This window comes from Heliangelus exortis, chromosome 23 (assembly GCF_036169615.1).
Source record: "Heliangelus exortis chromosome 23, bHelExo1.hap1, whole genome shotgun sequence".
In the NCBI taxonomy this organism is placed as follows: Eukaryota; Metazoa; Chordata; class Aves; order Apodiformes; family Trochilidae; genus Heliangelus; species Heliangelus exortis.
The window spans coordinates 7,294,239-7,321,624 of NC_092444.1; the positions used below are offsets into that span (position 1 = coordinate 7,294,239).

General features: G+C 41.7%; 2 protein-coding genes across 7 annotated transcripts in view; one reads left to right on the forward strand and one right to left on the reverse strand.

Annotated features, from left to right (window-relative positions):
* The window catches only part of CFAP74 (cilia and flagella associated protein 74), a 60,157-nt gene that overhangs the window by 5,456 nt on the left and 27,315 nt on the right, over positions 1–27,386 (forward strand). Inside the window, exons 2-9 of one of the 5 annotated variants that reach the window (XM_071767023.1) lie at positions 15,522–15,733; positions 23,225–23,372; positions 23,836–23,926; positions 24,066–24,212; positions 24,325–24,423; positions 25,280–25,384; positions 25,562–25,735; positions 26,287–26,397. In XM_071767023.1, the coding sequence (XP_071623124.1) occupies positions 23,252–23,372; positions 23,836–23,926; positions 24,066–24,212; positions 24,325–24,423; positions 25,280–25,384; positions 25,562–25,735; positions 26,287–26,397 (848 nt within the window). In that variant the 5' untranslated portion in view covers positions 15,522–15,733; positions 23,225–23,251. Of the gene's footprint in view, positions 1–15,521; positions 15,734–22,044; positions 22,153–22,227; positions 22,300–22,492; positions 22,617–23,224; positions 23,373–23,835; positions 23,927–24,065; positions 24,213–24,324; positions 24,424–25,279; positions 25,385–25,561; positions 25,736–26,286; positions 26,398–27,386 lie in introns of those variants that run through there. The other 4 variants (XM_071767021.1, XM_071767024.1, XM_071767020.1 and 1 more) reach the window with 4 other exon arrangements.
* On the reverse strand, positions 453–16,932 carry GABRD (gamma-aminobutyric acid type A receptor subunit delta). 2 transcript variants are annotated; one of them, XM_071767026.1, is made up of 9 exons: positions 15,680–16,932; positions 8,159–8,271; positions 7,514–7,581; positions 7,194–7,414; positions 6,306–6,388; positions 3,987–4,124; positions 2,944–3,099; positions 2,134–2,351; positions 453–1,387 (listed from the first exon to the last, which is right to left on the reverse strand). In XM_071767026.1, exons 1-9 carry the CDS (start codon positions 15,745–15,747, stop codon positions 1,088–1,090), a joined length of 1,365 nt encoding a protein of 454 aa, XP_071623127.1. In that variant the 5' UTR covers positions 15,748–16,932; the 3' UTR covers positions 453–1,087. The 2 variants fall into 2 exon arrangements, with proteins under 2 accessions (XP_071623127.1, XP_071623128.1); XM_071767027.1 differs by having other exon boundaries at positions 2,944–3,096; positions 15,680–16,931.

Consider the following 27,386-nt stretch of genomic DNA (forward strand, 5'->3'; position numbering starts at 1 on the left):
TAGACCTGAATTAAGGAGTGATACCCACAAATTTCAGTGTTAAATAATGAAACTGAAGAGGTTTATAATATTAGGTCAGCTTCTGAATAAACATGGCAAAAATATCTAAAGCAACTGAATAACTTAAAGAAATTTATGGCTTTTTCTTACTTCACTCAGCTATTTAGGGACAGACACGAAAAGGATATTTTCAGAGGCACACATGGAAGAATGTCACTGAAAATTAACAGAATGAATTCTAAAATCCCTCCTGAAAATGAAAAGAGTTCCTTTGTTATCAAACATCTTAAAATATTTTCCCAATGCAACATAGAAAGACTGAGCTTTCCTGTGTTTCTAAATCCCTTTTGTCTACTTGGGCCTATTAAGCTAATAAACATTATTGTGTTTAAGTGTTTAAACTTTCAGTAGCTTAGATCTGAAACATAATACAGTCATTTTTAACAATTCAGTAGAATTTTATGTAGTATATTTTATTTCATGCTGTGACTAAGAGCATCAAAATGTTTTCAATTTATTCAAGACAAATAATAATTTAAGAAAAAGCCTCCACTCCCCTCCCCTCTATTCCCCACTTGATTAATGAGATTTTTATGATTAAAAACTCCAGCTTTACCACTGCTGTTAAACTTAGACCATCCCACAGACAGACAGATACAGGAAATCACTCCTGTGTGGAAGTGAGGAATTAGCTCTTCCACTACAAAACTGGAAATGATCTTGGTGTGAAAAGTCAGATCTTCATTACTGGTCAACCTTTAAAGTGGAAGAAAACCATGGTAATTTAAGATTTAAACTTTTGCTACAAATATGTACATATGAAAAATTGTCTCACGGTAATAGAGGAAATAAGGATTGTTTGGCAGGGTACAGTTACTGCTGTGCCACATCAGATCAGGGAGGAATTGCTGCTTGGAGGAGTAATTTATCCAAGGACTTTCTTGACTTCAGAAATGTCTTGAGCTCACTGGAAAATGTTTTGAGAGGAGATGGATCAGTACACTTTCAGCAAGGGCTTTTTAGTCTGTAGGTATTGTTCAATTTGTAGCTCTCCATATGGGTTTTCTTCATTTTTTTTCTTCTTTTTTTACATTGTGTATGCAACCCAGTATATAACATTGACTGCTGCAAAGGCTGCAGGGAACACAGCTCTGGCATATATATCAATGGTGTCAGCATCAATGGGCTTAAAGAGGGACTTGAGACCACTCTTTTTATCCATTTTCATCAGCTGCTGCTGCTTTGTCTCTCCAGTTTCTATTTCTATTGTGCCATAGGCCCCAGGCAGGGTTCTGGGAATCCGGTGCCTCCTGTTGGAAATGGCCAGTTCCTGGTTGACACCAGCTATGGAAAGGGAAAACAGCACAATGGCATTCTTCACGTTGACCTGCAAAGGAAAGAGGAGAACTTGGAATAGCAATCAGTAGGCAGATAACAAAGGCAGCAAAGCTGTCTGGAGTCCTGGGAGAAATTTAATCTACGGGCCCCTTTGTTCAGTTTTACTGGGCTTCACCTTGACATAGCTTAAGTCCATGTGAATTATGTCTGTATTTGTGCTCCTCAGGTGTAAATACATGTAAGCTACAGGGGACAACATTCAAGACCACAGGCCTAGTTTTTGTTTTGGTGACAGCATTTTATTATGCTGTAGCAGACCTAAAACAGTCTAGCTACTAAGCAGCAGCTACTCAAGAATATCTTGTGAGGAAAGACCTTTCTTCCCCAGTAATACTTCCCTCATATAATACTGTCATAATGACTTTGCCCTCACCCAGCAAGAGGAACTGAAGACTGCTATAACTGAGGACGGGACAAATATCAAATATTCTCAAAAATGTAAGACACAAAAATCTGTCTCAAGACATACTTCACCTCTCTTCTTACTCATTATCTCTTATTCTCAATTTCCTTTCTTAAATCCAGCAACTAACCACATAAGAATGTTTTCTTTAGTGTTAACAATGCTGCAAGGGGAAATCAGCAGTAGCATTTGTCTGCTTCTCACATTAACATGATAAAAGAATTAACCAGGAAATATTTTTTCCCAAAGAGGAGAATTTGCTTTCCTAGTAGAAAAAGGTCACAATGCAGGGTGATTACTTGTGTGAAATGACTCACAGTATCCTTACTGACCTCTCCACTTCTCCTTCTCGCCTTCAGCTTTTGCTTGTTCTTTTGCTTTTTCATGTAGTCAGCATTGAAATGTGCAAATGCATATTCCACCAGTGCAGCAAAGACAAACACGTAGCAAATCCAGAAGTAAACATCCAGTGCCTTGATGGCAGAGGCTCGTGGGAGTGAGGAGCGGGCACTGACCATCAGTGTAGTCATAGTAAGAACAGTAGTTATACCTGCAGTGGAGTGTGAGAAAAGTTACCTTACATAATATACACGATAATAAGTGGATTTACTGATCTGAAGCTGAGGAATATTTTCCCAGTTGAAGCCCTTTAACAGCATGGTTCTGATTTTCAAACCGTGAGAGCTTGTAGAGGACTGTGCATGGGGATGCAGTTTGAACATGTTCTCCTTGGGTTTGGTGTAAAGAAGGAAAAAACAACATCAGAAGACTTAACCCTCAAAAACTTTTGCATTTGGACTTGCAGCCCTCACTCAGAAAAACAGCTCCACAAGCTCAAAGACCATTTTTGTCACTCTCTCGGTTCTTTCATAGATCTGTCTCACATTTGCTATTGCTTTTAACCATCTTTCGATGGTTATTTTCTGTTCTATATGGTAGCAGCTGCTCTGATAGCAGCAGAATTTCTGATAGCATAACAGAAATTAAAATATGAAGGAAATCTTATAAAGGACCTTCTCTTTTGCAAGTGTAAACATAATATTCACAAATGCACCTTCATGGAAAACGGGGATTATCAGAGAGCATAATCACATCTTCAGCACCCAGCCTTCCCTGCCAGTTCCCCAGCCTGTCTGCCTTACCCAGTGACACTCTGGCAGGCACAGCTGACTGACTGATCCAGAAGGAGACCCACGACATGGCCACCAGGAGGATAGAGGGAACATAAGACTGAATGATGTAAACTCCTCGATTCCGACGGAGGTGGAAGTGGAGACTGAGCCTGGGAAACTGACCTGCTGGAAAAAAGGGGCAGGCAAAGGAAGATTCTGACTGTGTGGATTGCAGCTAAACTGATATTCAAAATACTCTTTCTTCTAATGACACAGAACTACATTCTTAAGCATTTTTTGGATAAGGATCACAAAGTGCTTTTTTGAATGTTGTTAAATTAGTCTTCAAACCCCCTGATTAGGTACTGCAGTTCTCATTAGCACTGTAAACTACGAATAGGTCAAAAGATTTGTCTCAGGTCATATCAATACCAGATCTGAAAATAAAACCATGAGTCTTCTCGAATAACAGTATTGCTTCAAAATGTGTACTGTCTTATCATCTGCTGTAGAAAGTCCTCCAGATACTAAATTTAGATTTTTTAAAAGGGCAAGTTAATTTCGAACTCAAAAAAAGAGCTTAGAGGAGATGTGCAGCATAAATGAGAATCTGAATACATGAAAGAGGATGAAAAATCAGCAGGAAAGAAATTACTCCAATCTTTTACAAACATTGCAATAAACCCAGAGATACTCATACACACCACTGATTTCTACTGGCTAGAGCTCCAATGGTCTGACTGTACAACATACACCTCAGAACATCAGGGCTAATGGAAATTTTTCTTTATCTGAAGTCATAATTTAGGTCAAGAAATTGTGAGCTACACCTCAAGTGTTTTTTTTTTATGGAGTGCTGTCTGGCTACTCCATGCAGTATTTTGTCAAATGACACCACATGCTGCAGTGGCTACCTGGAGGCTCAGCTAAGCTAAAGAAAACTCTTATCAGAAACCTGACACATTCTTAAATTAGTCACTTAAGAAGAAGGATTTTCTATTATAGATACAGGAGGTTTCCCTGTGCAGGAAAAACTCAAATACTGTCCCTGAAATGAAGACAGATCCTGTTACCAGATTTGAAGTTCATCATTTCTGTTGTGAACTGGTAATTGGTAATGGTGAACTGAGCAAGCTGCAGCTTATCCAGCCCATGGATCTCATCCTGGTTTTCTGACCAGTGGTAGACAATGTCCTCAGAAGAGTAGCCATCTGCCAAGAGAAAGCTGAATAAACACAAAGTTTGAGGAAGGAATTAAGAACTTAAAGGACTCATCATGGAAGCCTTCAGCCACACTGATTTTCCTGAGTTCCACTGCAAACATGCTGTGATTCAGTCTGGATAATTCCATGTCCTGGCAGCATCAGTGTCACACTAGGGTAGCTTTTCTACAGGAAGAATAATCCAAGTTGATTCACGCTGACTGGCAATATGTGGCATGGAACAATATACTTCAGTGTCATGACAAATATTCAAATTATCATTCAAAAAGCTCATTTGCATACTCACTCAAAGTAGAGTAACTGTTACTGTAGCACTCAAACTAGCCTACTCTCTGTGCTTGGATCTTAGAGCCACAGACATTTCTGTTTGTAGAAGAAAATTACTAAATCTGATCCATCTCTGCCTTCCTACTGAAGGCAGATCAGCCTGTAATTCTGTACTGTAAGTCTGGCTCCAAGGTCACACACAGCTTTGATGAGGTAGGTACTCTGCACCAGTCAGGCAGTGCTGGGGAAACAGGTTTCATTTGTCAGAGATTCCCCCAGTGTCCCCAAAAAGTCTGGGTCCTGTTGGATCTGTATCTGCCCTTGCAATCCCTTGCAGTGCTTTTACAAATGGACACTGCATGGAAGTGAAGCACTCAGGCAACATGTTCAGATGAATCCCCACTCTTGGAAACAACTGTTAGGGCCTCCCCCAGCCTTAAAGTGGTTTAATCAGAAAATAATGCCTACGCAAACTGCCTACGCACTGTTTTGCTGTCACTTCTCCTCCTAGGAGCTTTTGAACTTCCTCAATATTTCCAACAGAAATGACAGAAAGGTAAAAGTTTCAGAGATGCCAGGTTCTTAAAAGTTTGTAAGAAATAGGGCTTGGAGAACAGGAAGTCAAAGTGGTGCATCCAGTTAGAGACCAGCAGTTTAACTCAGCCCTGTGTCCATGCCTGTGGTTTGGCAAAGGTGGCAGCTGGAAGATAACTGCTGGGGAGAGGTGCAGAGCACCAGGGACATGAGAGAAAGGAGGGATATTTATGGAATTTATGCAGATCCATAGGAAACTGATCTTTCCTAGTTTTACTGTTAATAGACACTGTGCTACTAAACCATTCATTTGTTTCAAGAGGCTTTATTTCTCTGTGTTTGTTTCACTGAAACCAAAATCCTCAAATTCAATTTAAAAATTCAAACGCCACCAAAAATATACACAGAACTTGCTGGGCAAGAGAACTGATGGCTTGTTCACTGTCTGCTGCCTCTGCATTTGGTGATTACATAAGTAAAACTAGATTGCTGTTTTTGACAGGATAAAATGGTATCGTGGTTAATTGCCTAGAAAACAAAGTCAGTGCTAGAGAAAAAAAAAAAAAACAACAAAAAACTTGCATCAATAGGCCAGCAAATCTGCTCAGAAATGGCTCTTCAGAAATCTCTGGAGCCCTCAGGACCTCTCAGCTCCTTGATATAATAACCACAAAAGGCTGGGTTCATTGCCCTTGATTGCTTGGCCTCTGCTTGTGTCAGTGGTGAGTTTCTATCACAAGTATTAATGGGAATTACATACAGATCACAGATAAAAAGTACAGGGTGGGCAAAATATAAATTCATTCATCACCCTCCTTTGTGAATACACTTGAATTTAGGGTAATCCATGCAGTATTCTGATTGGTTTCTGTGACACAGGAATGCCTTGGCAAACCAGACAGCCCTGTAAGGGTTAGTCACAGTGGCATTCATTCAAACCAGGGAACTCTTTTTACTGATTTCTCATAAAGAAAAAATAGCACATTGAATTTTGCCTCTGGGGTTCTCTACTTATCCTTATTGGATTTGCTGCAAGCCTCAGTACTGCCAGTGACTGTCACAACTGCACTAGGTTTTACATGAGACACAAAGTTCCAGACATTTGTCAGCAGAACTGTCAGTTGTTCACCTTCACTAAATTAAATCCTAGAGTTCTGAATTGGATCAGAGCTGAACCAGAACTCAAAACTCCATAGTTTAATGCCCAAAATGAATGAAGGGATTCATGTTTGTACCCCTTACTTTTAAATCCTAAGGTATCCCCCACATCACTGACTGAAACAAAATCATTCCAGCAGGCCCAGTACCACACAAGTACCACACAGTACCCAAATACAGACGATAGGGAAGACTGTACTCAGCCCTTACAGCTCTCCAAATCCAACATGCATTCTTGCTCATCCATGGGATACTTGGACAGGTCCATGTCACAGGCCACTGTTGAGGTAATCCTGTTCCAAGCAATGTGAACACCCGTTAGTTGCATTCAGATACAGCCTTTTCATCTTTTAATTTGAAGACTAAATGGAAAACTTTGAAACCTTAATACTGATACAGGAAACTGCTTTCCATGTCCTTATGGCTGTTGTCTTTACTAAGTCTGTGGGGAACCCAAAGGTAGGGGAAATTGAAGAAAGGTCAAATGACTTGTCTAATGTCAGAGGATGCTTCAGAAACTGCTGATGATAAATAGGACACTTCTGAGTCCTATCTCCTCCCTGCCACTGCCCCCAAGATCTTTTCCAATACCTTAGGGGTGACTTTGAACTTTTTGTTTCAAAGGTGCACACTCATCAATTTTTAGATCATTAACTTTAAATATAGTTACTGAACTGTAGCAACAACACTCTTCCAAAGTGAGGAAGTACTACTTTCTCTGAAAGATGGGGAAGTTGAACCTAGATCAGGTTCATAGTTCCCTTGGAAAATGGTCAGAGAACAGAATCTTTGCTCTGCATTCAGCATCTCCTTGCCTGGTGTCCTGATAGTTGGGAGATCCTTATCTCCCACTCAGGACATTCTGAAAGTGGTCAGTGATTATGGAGTGGAAAACATGTCAGTGTTACCCAGGTTACCTTCCTGGCACTGTAACCCTGGTAAAGCCAAGGGACCTATGACAGGAGTAACCACTACTTTGTTCTGGTTTAAATTGATAATAATTTTAGGAAATCATCCTATGAAAACCGAATGGTTGATTTACAGACTGCTCAAAAAGTTAATACATGAAAGAGAACACTTGCAGGCTTCCTCACTTACCTGATGCTGTATAAAATGACTCCATCTGGCTGGAGCCTGATAAGTTTGTTTTCCACAGTCACATCATGGAACCAGGCAGACTTGGCATTCACTATGAAAGTGTCTGGCAACCAGAGCTTGTCCACAAAGCGACTGTCTAAGCCCAGAGTTTCATTGGTGTGGTTGTAAGACAGGCGGTCATCTCGCCAGCTCTGGTGCAAAAACACTGTCATGGTGTATTCCTGTGAGAAGAGAAATCCTGATGAAACAGGGATACTGAACAAACACAGTGAGAGTGCCTAGAAATGTATTAAGTGTCCCCTGTTTAACTGGTAACATACCATGTTCACCTCTGAGATGTGGTCAATGCTGGCTACTTCGATTGCAAGAGCAACATTAACAGGAGGACCTGAGAAAAAAAGTTTGAATGCAGGATGATGTACATCAACATAATACCTACAAAAACACAGGTGACCTAAAACTGTTAATTCTTTCATGCAGAGTGAACTCATACAAGTGTTTTCCATGATAAAATACTCTTTCCAAGTAAAATCGACCTTAAAAGAGTTAAATCTTTTACACATTACATCCTCAGTTTCCAAGAGAACACCTCACTTCAGTGACAAAGGACATGAGATACAATCACACCCAATGGCAACTATGGAATCCTTTCTGGAAACCACACCATCTAGTTCCAGACACCACGACTTCAAGTGAATGCAGAAATTATCACCACTTAATGTAATCCAAAATTCCTTCACCTTAGAAATCGGTGATTTAAGAACTGTATCAACAAGAAGGCTGTGCTGCTAATTGCTTTGTACAGTCTGTTTTCAAGATCAAGCAAAGTGTTGGTTGTCATTATTTCCAGTATCTAAGTAATAGACAACCAGGACCTTTTACTTGTGTAGAGGATGAAATTCACATAGACATCAAAGAGTAGGAGGATTGTAAGAAAAAAAGAGACATTACTCTCAAAGTCTCACCTCCAATCCCAGGCCTGAAATTTCTTGCATAGCCTTTCATCAAATCATCCAGGTTGGGCAACCAGGAGATTTCAATGTTGGAACCTATGTAATCTCCGATGTCATTCATAGCTCTAGGTAAAGAGAATATGTAGCTGTTAAAACCTGGCCATGTTTACAAACAGAAAAGTAACAGAAAACAAAGAGATTGATTTCTTTTACACCAGAGGCCACCTACAAGATAATCAGCTATACTGGTAATTTAGTAAAAAAATACTGTATATAAATAGGAAAACCATTTCAGGTATTTCTGTTTAAATCAAAACCTATTTCAGGCAAGACTATGGTCTCTTTCTGAAGTAGAAGTACGTACTTTTAAAAGTTTATTCCTTACAAAAAAAGTTGGAAAAATATTTAGAAAAGTGAAGAAAGCATGAGGGAAATCAGGACACTTTGTGTACTGCAGAAGATGCACCTGTGGATGCTGAAATGAAGCTATGTGGATAATAGGACACAGCAGCTGTGACAGCTCCTGGTACCACTGTGGAACAGCTGAGATCAAGGCAACTGGTATATTGTCAACTGTGATGGGAAAACAGTAAAAATTACACAGCTGAAATCTGGATTTAACATCTTGCATGCTGTGAAAAGTACCCCGGGGCCTCAGGAATATGAAAAGCAATGCTAAGAGGTGTGCAACCCCCTGAACACTGCAGAGGTACAGTCACTTCAAAAGTGAACAGCTGAAAGCAGAGCACCACCAAAAAGGGACCTCCCCCACCCCCTGGCAGAAGCAGTTATGTGGCTATTCCATAATCCCTATAAACTAAGGAAAGCTTTTATTGTCTTCATTAACTGTTTAAACTCAGCTGGAAGACTTTGTTTGGAGCAGATCTGTGCCTGCTCACACCATTGCCCTTGTCAGCACTGTGATGACATGACAGGAACAGATAAGTGAAGGGCACAAACATCTGCCACAACTATTTGCAAAGAGAAGATTTTCCAGTGGCTTGAGAGGGTGTGAATGCACAGAGTGTCTGAATGCAAGCACTAAACCAGAGCTGTCTGAGCACTGGTTTAGCACCTTCCACCCAGTCGAGCAATAAACGTGGCATTTGAGAGATATTTCACTGGTAACAAAGAGCAAGTCACTGAGCACTGATGAAAGGCTGCAGAGAATAAACCATCAACAATATGTCTTGGTATTTATGTAACTTCCTTCCAATGTTGCTGTGGCATTGACCCACATAAAGCACATGTTTGTCCTCTGCAGAATGAGCCAGGCTGGGCATGCAGCTCAGCACATGCCAGTGTAGTACCAGAGTATCCTACAGTACCCAACTCTTCTCCTCACAAGGGACTGAAAGAAAAATCTTTGATTGCCCCACTCATGGCAGTCAATTCTGTAATGAAGGAGTTCTGGGATTTCAATGTATAGATGTAAGTTCTGAGCAGCAGGGACACTGGAAACATTAACAGAGCTTAAGTGACCTTAACGTTTAAGGATGCTGCTCCAACCTGGAACTTCATTAGTTCACAGCAAAATGCTAAAATTGAGGTCATCTATTAGACTGCATTTGTACTGTTTCCTTGCCAGGAGCACACTGCTGTACATTCATCTCAAATGACTGTTTCTCAGGTTCCTATATCTCTTCTGAGTAAAGATCTTGGAAGACTCAGAGCCATATTTTCAGCTACATAAATTGGAATAACATAACTGATTTAGATGAGGGCTTTGAAGATTTAAAACAGATGTTGCCAGAATTTCTGCCTTCTTTATTGGGTCTCATCAACTATATAAATATTTCTTTCTATCATACTACTGTTTCTTGCATGCTGGTCTTTCAATCACCCAACTGTCAGTATTTATTTAAATGAAATGATGGTTTCCTAATACTTGGCAAGATCCAGATTCTAAGATCTGGCTTTTTTCTGCAATACCATCAAACACTGCAGCTCAGAAATCTTTCATTTGTTTTCTTTTACATGCATTACCCTATTTCTAGAAATGCTAAGGCTATCCATTGATACAGGAAATAAATATTTTTTTAATTAAGTCCTCAGCAGATTAGAGAATATGAGACTGTGTTGAAAGTACTTTGTTTAAAAATGTACTTATTTGTCACTCCTAAGTTTCAGCCACAGATATGTGATGGTGTTCCTAATCAGCAAAATGTCTGAGCTCCTCCTTCTATAGGTAAAGAATGACACTTCACACCTTTTCATAATTACAGTCATTTAGAAAACTCCTGAATTAATACACTTGCCTAAAATCTCTTCACTTTTCCAGTATGGGGCTTTTCAACTCCTGTTGCTAAAACAGCAGCTGAGTTCTAGAAAGTGTTTTGAAAACAATACTCCTGTCAGACAGTGACTGCACATTAGGGACCTGTCCTGTGCTCTGCCAGGATGGGACAGTGCCCGTGCACTTCTACAGACACAACAGTACAAAAGGACTTGGGACAAGTCATGGTAGTATTGGAACACCAGGTGTATTTATGAGTACTCAACCTCAGAAAAACAATGAAAACAGATTCTGCTGCTCCCTGTTCACAACAGACATTGCTACTTTTGTGCCCCAAGAGCTCATCCCCAGATGACTGATAATGTCACTTGCTGTGGAAGAAGTGATGTCACTGTGAGGACTGTCAGGAGCCTCATCTGTCCTGAAAAAGCATTTACAGTATGCAGCAGTTATCCCATGTCAGTATTCTGATTTAATGGCATCAAGGAGAGCCAGAGAGATAAAAAGAAATTAAAATTATGAGAGCTGGGTTAAAAACTGGGGGGCTATAGCTTGCCATGTGTTTTAAGCAGATTACAATCTAGAGGGAGTTTTACTTAAATATCCATGACACAATTAAAATGAATCTTGTTTCTATTATTAATAAAGCCTTAGGGTCAGATCATCAGTTGAACAAATGTGTTAGTGGAGCTATATGCACTTAATACCAGTGGGAGTTATTAAAGTATTACAGATGGAATAATTTTATGGCTAGATTTACTTGGTTGATGTTTATAGTACTGGTTCATTTTTAAATTTCTTTGAAATGGGCAACAAAATGATCCGTGCTCAGTTACTCACACACTAGCATGGTGCTCACAGAATGCCTCCTAGATACTCACAGAGAATATGTGAGTCAAAATAACCTGCAGTTATCACAGAGTCACCAAAAGCTTTTGCTAACATTAGCCTTTTTCATGCAGATGCTTAAGGGAGTGGAGCATCTCTCATGTGAGCAGAGGCTGAGGGAGCTGGGACTGCTCAGCCTGGAGGAGAAAAGGCTCAAGGGGGATCTAATTAATGCACATGAATCCGTGCAGGGAGGGTACAAAGCAGGCAGAGCCTGGCTTGCTCCAGAGAGGCAGTGACAGGGCTGGGAGTGAGGGGCACACACTGAGGCACAGCAGGTTCTGCTTGAGCATCAGGAAACCCCTTTTCACTGTGGGGTGGCTGAGCTCTGGGACAGGCTGTGCTCTCCCTCCTTGGTGATATTTAAATGCCCTGAATGTGGTTCTGGGCAACCAACTCTGGGTGGCCCTGCTCCAGCAGGGCTTGGACCAAGTGACCTCCAGAGCTCCTTTCCAACCTCTACTCTCAACTTTACCTTGAAACTGTCCAGTGATCACTTCAAGCAGCCATATTCTTCAAACTACATTTTGGCAGACTGCCAGGGAGGTTGATGGAGCAAGGGAAAGAATACAGAGAGGAGAACCACTGTGTCACCTGGGTGTGTGATTCAGCATGGTGTGAATGAGTCCAGGTTCTGCTTGTCTCAGTCTAACTTGTGCTCGTTAGGTCTAAAAGTCTCCCCAGGTCCTTCAGCATAGCAGAAATCTCCCATTTCCCTCTTTTCTTGTCCCATAAGAATACTGAGGGAAGAAAGAAATACCAAACTAAAGAATATTATTCTACCTATAATACCTCTATTTTTTAGGGTTTGTTAATGGGATGAAGACAAAAGTGTGAATATTTGCAGTCCTCACTGAAAAGCAGACCTTTATTTTCATGGCTTTTAGAGGCCAGTTTGCAGTTACTCCTTTGAGCCATTCCTCCAGGCTGCTGTACATCATATCCACTCCTTCAGAGTTACAGGAAGGGCAGTAGTAGAGTGTCATTCATCCTTGATAAGCAGCTGGGATTATACATGGCCTAAAATATTATTGTACCTTGAAAAGGGAGGCCAGAATAGAGAAGATGCTTTGGGAGGGATTAACTTTTCATAGTGTAAGCAGTAAAGATGAAAAGAAAGGAAACTACTATTAGTTGATTCAGCAACTTTGCTTTCTGACGTAAGCTGCTGTAAAGCTTGTTTTAGTAAGAAAAGGACTTTGTAAAATTAAGCTACTGATCTGTAAAATTCAGGGGGCATAACAGCTCATCAACAAGCTTATCTTTCCTGTGCACCAGGCCCAAGTGGCAACACAGTCATGTGTAGCAAGTGATGCACCAGCTTGTCTGATAGGGAGGACTGGGATGGTGTACATTTCATTTTCTTTGAAATAATCTTTTGAGGACAAATGTCCCAGATGTCATTGCCACTCAAGAAAACCTTTTCTTGGGAAAAAGGCAAAGAATACCCTGCAAGGTCAGTGAGCAATCTGTCAAAGGGCAGGATTATCCAGAGTAGTATGTGTGTCCTTTCCATCTGCCATTCCTGACTCTTCAGTGAAGCACACTGTAAATATGTTTTCTATTTTGAAATGTAATTGAAAAATCATTAGGCTTAATTCATGGCAACCTTTTGAACATAAAAGCCCTTGTTTCCTCTCTGTGAGTTTCAAGCTATAGAAAATGGATCACATATCCATGTGTTAAAGCAGCTGTTTCCATGAACAGAACTAAAAGGCTGAAGGAGACTCAACAGGAAAACAATTCTATGCAAATGTATAGAAGTCATTTTACACAGTAGACTCTCCCATATAAAAGATATACCTATTTTTAATTAGAGAATTAAAATCTCTTTCAGTAAAGAGTTGCCAAGTACAGACACACATTCCCAAACTCTATCAATAGCACTCTTTCCCCACACAAATATTTCATTAAGTGTATTTCAGCAGATGAATCTCATCCACTCTGGCACATTTATTAGTGCAGCATCCACAGCTCAGCAAACTGAGAAAATAGTGGAAGCTCCAATCTTTGCCCCAAAGAGCTCTCCATCATGTAAATGCCAAATCTTTTGCCACTGATCACTGCCTCAAGCAGACCAAATAATACTATACTACTTTTTAAAAGTGTTTACTGGGAAACAGCACTGGGTAACAAGGATGTGGTGATTTTGGTTGAATTTGGCTCCCTCAAATAGCACTGAGAATTTGCTTCAAATGCAGCTCTCTAAAGCACTCTTATAGGATATTCAGAAATGCTCTGAGGAAGGAGGCTACATGCATTGCCACCCCCCTCCTCTGCCAGACCTTAACTTTGTCATCAGAGGTAGCTTTGCCTTTGGGCTGTCTTCTACCATGCCACTGAGTTCAGGACTCCCTAAATGTTCTTCCTTTTTTGAGCTGTTTTTTACACCTGTCAGCACACAGCCCATAGACCTCACCAGCAGAGAACCTGGCATTGGGTGGTCTCTGCCATCAGCACCAGGGATCACAATACAGTTAGAAAACTAAACCAGAGCTTAAAAACGTAGCTTTTGGCAGTTTTGCCCATTATTATAAAACCACAGAATTAATAAAACAGAGCTCTTCATAAAAGCGTCTCCTACTTTTCAAAAATTACAGAACTCCAAGGCAGACAATGATGTGCTTCTTGGGCCCTTACAAGGGGTATTACTTTATAGGTTGCCTGTGAGCAAGAAATTTGACTGGTGCAATGAGAAATTTTTGTCTTAGTTCTGTTCAGCTCAGCAAAAGTACACAGGGAAGCAAGGTTACTTTTTACAAGACTGAACAAGGTTCTGCCATAGCCATGCTAAATCCTGGATATTCAGAAGACTGTGGTGCTAAACAAAACAGCTTTCTGGGACCACTGAATGTTTTACACTTTGGCAGATTTGGAAAACTACTACACAGTGAACAGCTGGAATTTCACAAGGCAGATTTTGCCTTGCCCTACATGACTATATTTATTTCTAACAAACAGCTCATCACTGCTGTGTAACTGGAGGAAAAAAGTCAAATAACTTGGTAATTAATCCAAACACAAGATAATTTATCTAACAAATTTTAGCTTGCAGATATCCTAGCAGCTGGTGTGCCTAGAAAAAGACCTTGAAGACAGAGGCTGAGAAGGCTGAGTCTTCCTCAAAATTCTTCCTTTTTTGTTTTTTGGAATTTTATACCCAAACACCACTTTTGAACCAAAATAGATAATGCTAGCACAAGTGCAGATAGAAGCTCATGGAAATGATGGGCAAGATCTCAATGCCCTTAGGTCAAGCAGCATTTCTCTGCCTTCACTGTAACACTGGATTGCTTCAGAGCACGAGGGTGTCAGGTTCTGACCCTGGGTACCAGATTCAAGGTCATGAGACAAATCATCATTTCAGTCCTGAATCAGGGCAGTTGACTTGACACTTCCTCTACCCCAGGATCCTTTTCTTTCCCAGTAAAAATACCAGATCTCACCAATTAATTCAAAAAACTGTAACAGCAATGCTATCTTACTACAATTATCACGTTTCTTTGTACACTTCTCTGAAGCTATTAATAATATCTGTAAAGTAGAAGTAGGAAGACCCCTTCAGAAGCACAGCCATCCCTGCTCTGGGTGATGTAGGCATGTTTTTACATGCAGCAAGTTCTTTTTTACTCCCCCTTCTATTTTCATTGCATAATCATGGCAAGCTTTCTCCACATCCAGCCTCCAGATCTGTAGAGCATATATAGAGACCATAGCTGGTTGCCTAGCTAACACCTTCAGAAGCAGAGACAGGGAATTGCAAACATGTATCTTTACAATTTATTATTTTTAGAAATGGTTGGTGTTCTCCAAATTTATTTTTTCTTTCTTTCCTTTTTTTTTTTTTTTTTTTTTTTTTTTTAAGTTCTCTGCCAGTCTCTTCCTCTCATCTCAAGTTCAGGAGACTTAATGAACCCATTAGAAAGGAATGTGTGGATTTTGGGGTTTTTAATTGTGCCTATGGAGGCCCTAAGCAAAGCTGTTCAGTTGGTATCCCACTGGTTGGGCTGGGTTTATGGGGGAGTTTCATGCCCAAGCAGGACCCCACAGAGCTGGGTTAGGGGATGAGGCTGCACAGGGGTGTGCAGAGCCAGCACAAAACGTGTCTGCCCCCAGTTCAGAGCAAATGCCCTCAGGAAAGGGCTTCCACGGGCCTCTTGTTACAAACTGATCAACCCAAGGAAAAAAAAAAAAAAAAAGATGGTGCAGACTGAGGAAACTCTTCATAAAGACCCTTTTCTACTGCTCTAGCATTGTATCCCTCAAGTGGAGGGCATCCCTGAGAAAAGTGGGAGCAAGGAGCACAACAGGGACAAGCTAGAGCCAGAGGCAGCATTTCCACCCCAGCCACACCACCAGCTCTGCTGCCTGAGGCCAGGCTAAGAACAAAGGAGAAGGTGTTGTCTTACCTGATACACCTGTGCTGCTGGGTGCACAGTAGAACCAAGGCAGGCAAAACCCAGGTGAGAAATTCCATTTTACTCCCATTTATTAGGCGGTGGCAAACAAAACCCAGGTTCCCTGGCTCTCGGGGCAGCTCCACAGCTCCAGTAGAGTTTCCATCCTTGCTTGCTGTGATAAGTTGAGGCTGAGTTTAAAGTAAGGTATTGTTGCTCAGCAGCAGCAGCCCCCACAATCTCGGCAGTGCCCGGGAACCCGGAGCCGGGGGGGTCTCTCCGCCGCTCACCCCCGCCCGGCTCCGCTGCCCGGCTTTGGCATCACCTCCCCGGCTGCCTTCAGAGCCGCCCGGTTCTTCCTCCGGCCGCTCCTCCCGGGTGCGAAGCTGTCTGCCGAAAATAACCTCCGAAACGATAGATAAATCCCACCGAGCGCAGGGGGGAGCAAACTAAAAGTGCTGCGGGGATGCTAGACATGTCCTGCGGGAGATACGGCCATGGAGCGCGGGCTGTCCGGAGCCAGGAGGAGTGGGCTGGGGAGTGGGCTGGGGAGAGGGAGAAGGGCAGGAGAGCAGCAGGAGCCGGGTGTGTGCCGAGAGCTGCCCCCGCCTTCCTTTGCAAATCCCGCTGCACGGCTCCGGGGCGACCGCAGCTGCAGCCCGGCTTCCAGCAGCTTTCTAAGGAGAGAGGGAATATAAATAGGAGGGGGGGGGCTGTGGTGAGGGGAAAACTGCCACCTCCTCGCTTTCTAAAAGCTGTCCCAGGCGGGCGGTACAAACCCGCGAGAGGCAGAGCCAAGGTGTTACAAACTTCTGCCTCCTCGCTCAGGTTCCCGAGGGGCACCGCTCAAGTCAGCCGCTTCGAGTGACTTCAGCGAGCCCGGGGCTGTGCAGCCGCCCTTGCGATGCTCCATCCCGAGCTGCTGGCATCGTTAGGTGCGCGTTTCCATCTTTTGTGTCTTGCGAACTCCCGGGACCTCAGCCTGCTCCCGAGGAAGGGGCTCGGCGCAGGAGGGCAGGGGGAGCCTGGCCACAAGCCTTTGAGGGAGTTTGGTTTCAGTTCTACTTGCAGGTCAAACTCGATTTTCTCCTCCATATTCTCTCTTTTCTTCTCTCCTCCTCCGCCTCCTCTCCTTTTTGGTGCTGTTCAATCCAGAATGACAATTTTAAAACCAACCCACAAAGGAAACACTGTGAAGGAGCAAAAAAGAATGTGCAGATACCTTAATCAAATGAAAGGATGCACCTGGGGTAAAGTGTTTATCGTTTTTATGCTTAATTTTGTATTATTATTTAATGACAATGGTTCAAACGACAACTGAGGGGTGGTGGGTGAGGGGAGTAACAGCCCCGTGGGATCCAGGAGGAGAATAACTGCACACTGTGTACAGACAAGCACAGTACCTACCCAAACATACACACACATACAGGATGATGTGCCACAGACATGTCAGAATGATGGGATAGTTTATTTTCTTTCTGATTTTTTCCCTCCTTTGCGTATTTCAGTGGTCATGCCTGCAGCTAATGCATGCTAAGGAGGGAGAGACCTAAATTTAAACACAAATAGTTGGATTGTTGCATGAAAAATATTTTTTTGGAAAAGGGAAACCAAAAAATTTCAAATGGAATTCTGAGGATGACATACAGAATAGAATTATTTCATCTCACTGTAAAACAGAACAGATTTACACCTTTCAGGACATTTTCAGTTGCTGCTTTTTTGTATTTTCCCCACTCTTAAGGATGGTGTTCTGATGAGCTGTATGCCTGCTCTGAGAATTCCTTGGTATTGTTTTTCTCTGGCTTGACAGCTGTCATCTAACTTACTAGTGAAAAAATAACAACCAGTTTTCTGTGTCTGCAGCATAGATCTGTAAAACCAGCAGAAATCAGCTGGGGCCATTTGCACACTCAGTGTGTGAGTGTGTCTTTTACACACGTGTAACACACATGTAAGTGTGTGTTGGTGTAACTGCTTCATGGCAGCACACACTGGAAAGACATAAGCATTGTTACAAATTTGATCATTAAAACAAGTAAAAGTACAATGGCAATCCTCTAAAAGAATCATTGCCAGGAGAATTGTATTTTACAACTACTCTTTCACCACTACTTTGATCCCATGAGGAAAGTGCTTTGCTTTGCTGGGTTTAACAAAACCTCATGTTACTTTCACAGGACTGATTTAGCTATCACTTTGTGTCTCTTTTTCAGAAACAGAGATGTTTTGAGATCCATGAAATAAACGTGTAACTTCTCTCAAAACCAAATAACCTTTTACATATATGGGCTTTAATTATAGCCTCTATATCATATGGAAGAAGGACAAATGGTAGGTCAGTCAGCCTTGCTTTTACTGCACACAAACACATAATTAAGCAAAGCAGGCTGTTACATATATGTACACCCCCACTCAAAATTGGTAATTCCTATTAGCCAAAGGGAGAGAGAGGATGAAATAATAATGATCTACAATATGTTTAATTTCCTGCAATTCTATCAGAATATCCCAAGCTCTTTACAGTCAATGACAGATTAAAATTGCTCAAGAGGCAGATTAAAAAACAATTAAAATTGCTATTAAAACATCAAAACAAAACAAAATAAATAAGCTCCCCAGATCTTTCTGATCCAATCCTCTTAAAACAATTAAAGCTTTACTTTAGCTACTGGCATGGAACTGTCAAATATTCTTAAAAAGATGGCCCATGATACAAAATTTTTCTTAAGCCTTATTATCACTCAATTAAATGACTACCTCTGTTCAATCTGCAAGGCTGGAGGCACCAGTTTGTATGAAAATACCCACCCTGCACACAGAGTTTGGGTGGATCATCAGAGATCAGGGATCCATCCATGCTCCAACATGACTGGGCTGTCAGGCTAGAGTTTGGGACAAACTTTATCTTTGCTGTTGTACACATAAACCCACAGAGAACATATCAAAAGGACATTATTTCAATTTATTTTGCAGTTGCACTGAATCACCTGCATGACTCTGAATAGATCATTTTCTAAAGAGGACAGGTGGTTTCACTGCCAGCAAAATAAGGATGTCATGTTGTCACATGTAATTTTTAGAGGCAAAAAATGTACCACATGGATAATTAGTTTCATTCCCCCACGATTCTACATAAACAGCTCATGAAAGACTGTTGTGGCAACGTTGCCAAATGTCTCTAGATATATAAATTACACACATATGTCTATTTTTATAAATGAGATTTGAGAATAACAGTCGCAATCGCATGGTGGGACTGCAGAGGTTGTGCTGTGCTTGCACTGTGTGCACATCCCTGGGGCCCCAGTTGAAATGTGTCTGCATTTAATAAAAATCAGTATGACCACAATGTTAATTTTCCTTTCACCAAAAGAGCTGGATGAGCAATGAAGTTTATATCAGATTTCAAGTGTTCTGTAGACGACCTGATTCCTCCCTCAGTCTACATAGGGTTTTTTTATGAGCATGAAAGGCAGCATGGCCAGACACTTGGCCCTCTTTTTCTCTTCCCAGATTTGGGATGAGATTCCTGACTTTGTCCCTGAGCCAGGGCTGCTCCAGGCCTGGAGATGACTCTTGCTCTCAGTGGTGCACTCTCAGCTGATGCCATCCCTGCTCATTCCCTTGGAGTTCTCTGGGAGCAAATGCCCCCTCATTCTTTCTTACTACAGCTGTAAGGATGAGTCCTTGTTAAGATGCTAATTGGCTAATTTGCCACTATTTACAGTCAAAATGTTGATCCCTATCACAGAATATGGGCACAGAAGTTGTTTTATGTAATCTGATGTGAACCACGCTGCAAAAATTAAGATTCCATTATTGGCATGTCTTCCTGCCTAAAAGCTAGAGAGCTCCATATATGAGCTGCTGTCACCTTGGAAACGTTCAGAAAAGAAATGCCAACTGCCTGGAGAAGCACAGTATGTAACCATATAGCAAACCCAACTGTCCAGTTCTGCTAAGGCTCCAATTGATCTGGAGGTGCTACTAAAGTAGCCTCTAAATTTAACTTCACAGTAAGAAACCAGCAGGATTTTAATTTATACTTGTGCTACCCAGATTCTTAGGGATGCATCACCAGTGGTCAGCGCCTACAAAACCTAAAAAAGTAGCATCAGCCAATGCCTTTTTGTGAATCTGGAGCTTAAAGCTGGAACAGATTCACTGGCTCTGAATTGATAGGCATAAGTTATGGACTGGGAGATACAAACTTCTCTGGGGAGACATAATCTAGCATTTTCAGAGGAACTGCAGATACCTTCTCTCTTGTCACGTCTATATGGGAGATAAAAATCTAGATTGCCTGACACAAAGTCATGGCCAGTGGCCTGGAAATGGTGCAGGCAGGTGTAAGAGGCAGTGTGCCCTCTGAAATCCCCTGTGCTGGCAGGAAGGGGGCTGCTGTAGAACTCACAGCAAAATGTCTGCTGCTTCTGTATTATTAAGTTGTATTGTTAAGTTGGATTAGCAGCTGGAACTTTGTCCTGGTTCAGAGTAAATGCTACAGCAAGGTTTCCTAGGAATTCAGTTTCTAATCACCTCCAAATGCTGTGTCTCTGGCTGCAGCAGTGGTTAAATCATGGTTTACAGGGAAGTTACAAACCAGCTCTTCCTGCTGGTCAGGTTTAAGGGACACTTAGAGGCTACCCTCATTGCTAGAACTGCAGTTCCCTTTCTTCCTTGTTGTAGTTACAAAAATCCTCCAAACAGTTGTGAACTCTGACTGCATAAATACCTCACATAAAAATACCACAAGAAACCAAAAAATCAGTGATTTTGCCAGGTGTTATCACACATGTTTTCTTGGGGGACAGAAATGTGCTCGGATCTTTCACATTCAAATATAGGAGTGCAAGAACTGGCAGGTTTAGAGTTAACCACAGTGAGATCTATTCTAGATCTGCAGAGAGAGCTATACAGTTAATCACTGCATATTTTTAGCCTACATCTTGTAGCTTTAATCCTGCAAATGTCTGTATGTAATTTGTTTTATGTAATACGAATAGATGGCATAAAATCAAGATTCCACAGTCTACAGAGCTAAGAATGTCCATGTATTTCTCAAGAATGAGAACCTAGAGCGTAAGTGTAGGACAATTAATTGGTCCCTGTGAGTAAGATATACTCTATACTGTGGGTACCAGTGGAAATAAATACTTAGATTAGCAGCACATGCTTATATGCGTGGTATCAAAATACCAGAACTTACTTCCCATGGCAACTATAAAAAATTACAGAAATATTTCTTACAATTGAGGAGTTAAATAAATCTGAGAATCCCATCCATCTCTGTGTACAGATCAGAGTCTATTTCAGTACAGAGCTCTGCTTACAGAATGATGTCTCAATATTTTAATAACTGAACCACTCTGAATCTTTGAATAGCTGAATTTCTCTGGCATGTCAATTAGGCCTGGTGCCAAGAATAAGAGGACAAGAAACTGCTTTTCTGTGCATGTAACTGCACCATTCCTTGACTGTGTCAAGGTAATACATGGAATAGAAATAGAAATAGAAAGGAAACCCAGTTAATTAACAATTAAGAGCTAAAATCTGATGACTGAAGGCATGGGAGCAAACAGCAGGTTCAGAAGAACAGAACATTCCAACTGAGACACATTTTATCAATACAGACTTGTAGCTTTACTATGCAAATTCCTGAAATATCATCTAAATACGTTTTCATTTAGTGATTTTGTGCATAATGTAACAATTGCTGAAGTGTTAGAAGGAGCCTCAGAAGCTGTAGTTGCTGCTGAAGCTGGAGGAGGCACTCAGAATGTGACATTGCAAATGGGCAGCAGGATCAGTACAGATGATTTTTGCTGTAATAACCTTTAATTAGTAACTAATGGTGCCATCCTATTGTCAGAACAGTACAGGCTGATTTCTGACAAGACATTTAAGGCAGCTTTGCTCTGGACTGAAGCTCAGAAATCTTCAGTATTCTGAACCTCATCCAACCTCACATCCGCACCACTTCTGCGTTGCAGAATTCTGGGTGAATCCACTTAAGAGAAGGTTTTTCAATCACAATTCCACCAACTTGCTTAAAGTTTATCAATCTACGGAAAATAAAGAACAAGCTCGAATTTTGATGACAATTTCTTGCTTTCACTCAACCCAGAAGCCAAGCTGGATGCCCAAGATGTGCTGAGCAGGTTCCAGGGGTATTCCCGGTGTTTCTCAGGGACCGACCCTCCCTGGATATGTCACCTCTCTGTCAGTCACCCGCTGTCAGTCAGTCGCAGGGCCCGTCCCCCGGCAGTACCACCCGTGCCCGGGGGTGTCAGCCCGCAGAGCGCTGCTCTCCTCCAGCGGCGGCCGCGGGATTGGTCCCGCACCGCCCCGCAGCCATCGGGACGTGGTTGACTCCGTTGCCGTGGGAGCGGATCCGGCGGGCGGTGATGCGGGGGCTGCCCGGGCAGGAGGCAGCGGAGCCTCAGTCCTGCTCCCCCCTTCCCTCGGTGTGGGCTCCTCAGGTGTGGGCTCGGAGGGTTGGCCCTGAGGCGGCTGTTCCCACAGAGGCTCCGTGCGGGGGCGACCCGGTGCCGTGCGGGGGCGACCCGGTGCCGTGCGGGGGTGCCGGTGGCACCGCAGGGACACGTCGTGAGGCCACTGTGGAGCTGGTGCGAGGTCCGGGCGCGGTTGGGGTGCCCGGCGGTGTCTGTAGCGGGAGTAGCCCAGGAAGCCAATGTGGCTTTGGCTCCCCGGTTGTGGTTGCCATGGAGGAGGTGCCGGGGCTCTGCCCTGCTGTGGGCCCGGGGCTGGGTTACCCACAGCTCTGGGGTGTCCCGGGTGGAGCTGCACTTTGTGGCTCCAGCAGAAAGTGTTCGGGATGCTACGGGAGGGCTGGCAGCTTGACTGGGGTTTGTGTTACTTTCCAGAGCCACCAAGATCTCAAACAAACCGGAGCCCAGTGTGGGAGTTCTGCCTTGGTTTTAAGGTGGTTCTAATAACTTGGTTTATTCCCTACTACAAATTCCATGGAATATTCTATCTGCTCCTTAACTAGAGAAAATAGATACTCTTTCAGCTTAGGCTTTTGAGTTCTGCAAGAGGATTTACATAAATGCACTCAAAGCTACCAACTTCATTAAAATCAATTACAGGTACAAGTATCTATGAGATCTTGGTTAAATGCTCAGCCATGTGGAAATAACTCATTGTTTGGCATTACAGAATTTACTGAATTCTAACAAATTGTATCAACACTTGAGAACAATTTACTTTACTTGTTCTTCTACTTCTCTCATGTTGAGTTTGTTCAAGGTGTCCCTAATCATTCTGGGTAAAGAGGTTGGCTAAGTGGATAACACACATTCAGAAGGTTTGTTTTATTATTGAACTGATAGTTATTAAAAAAAATGGCAGTGTCCTTCTCTATGAGAAATTTATTAAAGCTAATACTTAAAATGTGTGACTATCTCAAAGCTTAACTTCACATGCCTTAGGTATTTACTGAATGCTATTAGTTCATCTCAAGACACAGTCACCATTAGTGGAAGTTCTTGAAGAATATATACAAAAAACATGTGCTTTTTTCTCTCTTAGCCTGGTTGTTTTGAAAGAAATACCAGCATGGAAGACAGTGAGATCACTTACTTTGGTGAAGAACAAAACTCATTTCTACCATTTCTGGAGGAGGAAGAAGAAGAAGACAAAGCTGATTCATTCCCTAATTTAAAAGAACACCGGGAAGGTGAAAATAATGAATTGTTTTGACAACTTACAAAAAACTAACATTGATGTGTCTTTTAATTCAGGATGTGGGAACAGGCCAGTTCTAGGGTAGCATGATACTCCAAATAAATGCAGTGATTCCTGTGGGTGTTCTCTAGCATTACACTACACACCTCCAACTACTCCAAATCCAGCCCTTTGCTACTGCTGCAGAACGTTCTTTATCAGGCAATTTGATTCAGAGTTCCTTAAAGTAAAAGTCAAATGTTTGACTGTATGGACTTGATTCAGTTGCTCATATATTGGCACCTATCACCACTGGGAGTGCTCTAGGCTCTCTCATCTGGCTCCAGAATGGTTTAGTCTTAAAGAGTCAGCCCTGTGAAGATGGACACCCCACGTTTTGACTGGACAGCAAGTATACAGAGCTTTGCATTTTAAAGTTCAAATCCTTATTAAACATTTGGTTTGATATCTGTCAGAATACGAGCTTGAAGAAGAGTTGGCTGGTGGTGGCACGATGGGAAACGAGGAGACTTCTGAAGGAGCTGGAGACAAATCTGATTCAAGCATGTAAATAACTTGTTTTGTTACTAACAGGAACACTATAGTGTTTATCTTTTTAAGATAAGGTTTGGCTAGTTCAACAGACTTCAGGTAACCTTCCAGTTTGCCATTATTTTGATTGCAAATCCTGTGTTTTGAATCGAAGGGAAAGCTTGGAACATAATTTGAGTGACATTAACAACACTCAGGCTATGAAGAGTACAGAGAGAACTCGCATATCAGCCTTACAGAGGAACATAAAAGAGCTCAACAACACAGCCAAAGAAAAGGAACTTGCACTCAAAAAAGTCAGGTTAGTGCTTAAGTGAACATAATTTCATGCTCCCAAAAGAAAGTTTACCGTGGGAAAGAGCAAAGAGCCTATAAACTGTGAGTAATCTGAATAATCTGTCTGTTTCTTGCAGAGAGCAGCAGAGTGCCTGTCGGCTGCGGATCGAGACGCTGGCAAAGCAGCTGGAGTGTGCAGACACTGAAATAGAGAAAGAGGAGGAGGCTGGCAATGTGTAGGTAGAGAGGATGTCTGCTTACCAAAGATTCCACAAAGGCATCCACTGTGTTTATCTGTGCAATTAATGAGATCAGCTTGCCTGTTCTAAAGCATAACAATACCAGGTTATAAAATCAGCCTAGTCTGCTGCTGTCAGTTGTGTTTATCAGAGTCTCAATCACTCCTATTCCATTTGATGAACAAACACCCATGTACTGTGGCACTTTCAGACGTCATGGTTTTGCTTTTGGTAATAGCTCCAATCAGGATTGATAGAGATGCCTTTTTCTCTCCTGTTTGTTTTACTTTGCAAAATGCATGACTCCCTTTCAGGAGTAGTCCTGCACCCAGGAGCTGTTCTGAAACGTTTTTGCTATAAAGTGGGAGGCAATTTACTGTACTCTTCACATTTGGTTTAAATAGAAAGGAGTGGGTGGCTTGTGTACCAGGAACCAGTGCATTGTGAACAAACTGCAGCTGCATGTTATGACCTGTGTTAATCTTCAAGTTAGTAAGTATGCTGATGGGGGATAGAATGATGAAGGAAGGTAACTGCCAACATGGAATAGCTGCTTAAACAAAAATGGTGAGGTGAATGCTAATGAGACTTCTGTGGTGGGTGCTGGGCCTGGGCTAAGCTGCTGGTCAGTGCTTTTGAAATAAAAACACTCCTGTAAATTACCACCAGTGTGTAATAGTTTAAGTGGACACCTTGAAGTCTAAACAAGAAACTGCATAAGTTAGTAGAATTCCAATATGTAAACTGCAGCCTCGAAGCTATTTTTATTTTTTGCTGCTGATCTTGTTGGGATTTTTCTTTAACTTTTCTTGGTTCCAATGTCTTTCTGATTGTTTCTTTTCCATGTGAACAGCCCAGCCGTGTCCCGCCTTCGGGCAATGCGCAGGCGGCTCTGCGCTGAACTGGAGCTGGAGAGGGATTTTGAGCTGAAAATTGCTTTGACACTAAAGGAAAGCATGTAAGTGAAGGGATGAGGAAACTATGAGGGGAAGCAGTCTTGATTATGGTGTTTGTGTGCTGTTCAATGGCTTCAAGAGTTAATCACTGCATCATAGAGCCTTACCTACTCAAGAGCCTTAAGAAAGTGAAAGAATCTCAGCATTTCACTGAAAACAGCTCACACTTTGCTTTAAAGGCTTGAGAAGTGGCACATAGAAACTAAGCAGGGAAAATATGAACTACTCCACGAAGAAATGAACAAATCTAAGGAGGAGCTAGAGAGGCAATACCAAGAACAAGCCAAAGTGAGGATCTGGAAGGAAAAAACAGCAGCTCTGCAAGTGGAAGAAAAACAGCGCTCCAGAGGAAAGTAAGCACCTCTAAGTCAGACTCTGCTTCCTTTCTCTGTGTTATTTTTAGCCAGTTCACTATTTCAGGTGTTGAAGATCAGCCAATTCAAATGCCAGTGCTATTGTGTTTCTTATCTGGGGGTTGCTTCAGGAATATCTTATGAGGAAATAGAATTAAAATAAGAATTGCCCACAGTCTTGCAGCTATGCAGGTGAAGATTTCTAATCTATGAAAATAAACTTACTAAAGACAAAAGCTGTGAATACATTTTGTCTAAGGAAACTAAGTTTGGTAGATCAGAATAACTGTGTCTGCATTGCTGTTGGCCAGCAGGACCTGCTGAACTTGTGATCAAGTTCATTGAGATTTCTTGGAGAGAAAGAGGACACCAGTTTATCGATTTGTCTGGAGGTTTTGTGAAAGCCAGAGACTGTACAGGGGGGAGAGAGAAAGACTGGTGTCCTCATTTCATGTATTAATAAACTCTCCATTCCACCCTTATATGTCATTGTGGTGGTTTCAAGGTTTCTTTAGCCCTGCTGCAGCTGTTGGTTTGCCTGTGTTTTGCAGAAAAGAAGAGGAAGCCGATAAAGAATATGAAAAAAGGCATAAAAAAATGCATGAAGATGCCAAAAGGAACCATGAAAAAGCAATCTGCTTCCTGAGAAAAAGCATGGCAAGGTTACTGTGTGTTCCTTTGCTGTCATTTCACATTCTTTGGTGTACAATACTTTATCCTTTAGGCTTTGAAAAATCATCATTTTTCTGCTAGGTGTGTCTTCTGTTACACTTGAAAATCTTCTGCCCCAGTGCCAGAGCTGTGAAGGAATCAAATCTTAATGGCAGGAAAGGACTTAGAGGAAAATCCGCTTACTGTCCTAGTATGGTCTTCAGAGCCCCTGCAGCTGAAGGGACTGTCTTTGATGAGTTTCAGAGGGGCCTGACTAATTGTAGGCATTAATGATGATTTGAAACATTTTATATGTGTATGTCATTAACTGGAGCACTTTGAAGCAGTGTAACTAAGTTCCATGTTTGAAACGTGCAGTCTGAAATGTGGTTAAAAAGCTTTCATGCTGTCTGGTAAAATTGGTTGCTGGGCTGTTTCCTTGTGCTCCTTCTCTGGCTGATGGTGAATTAAGTAGGTTTATGTTTATACAATTACTGTGGTGTTCAGTGATTTTGTTACTAAAGAGACTGTGAACATTTGTTACTTACTTTTACTTCTATATTAGGACTTAATTGAAAAAATGATCAAAATAATTGCAGTGTTTCTGTGTTGATTTAAGTCTCATTAGATGGCATGTGCAAACTGGTAATAATTAAGAAAAGCAAACAACTGTTCAGGTTGGTTTTTTTCTCTGTATAATATATCAATATATAAGATTTTTTTTTTCTAGTTTACCATTAAATTAGCTGTAATACTCTCAGACTTACTCCATGCCCGCATACTTCTAGTTTTAGTCTCTAGGGTTTATTTTGTATTGTGGGCACAAGTGGTTTGCTCATACAAAATTCACTATGCAATTGTTTAAATGTTGGTTATATGAACAGCACCTGAATTCTTACTTTATTTTAGAAACTGGATAAATGTCACCATGTGGAGCACATGCTTCATATTCAAAATAAAATTAAAAATGTTGTTGAGCAAACCAGTTGAAAGCCTATTG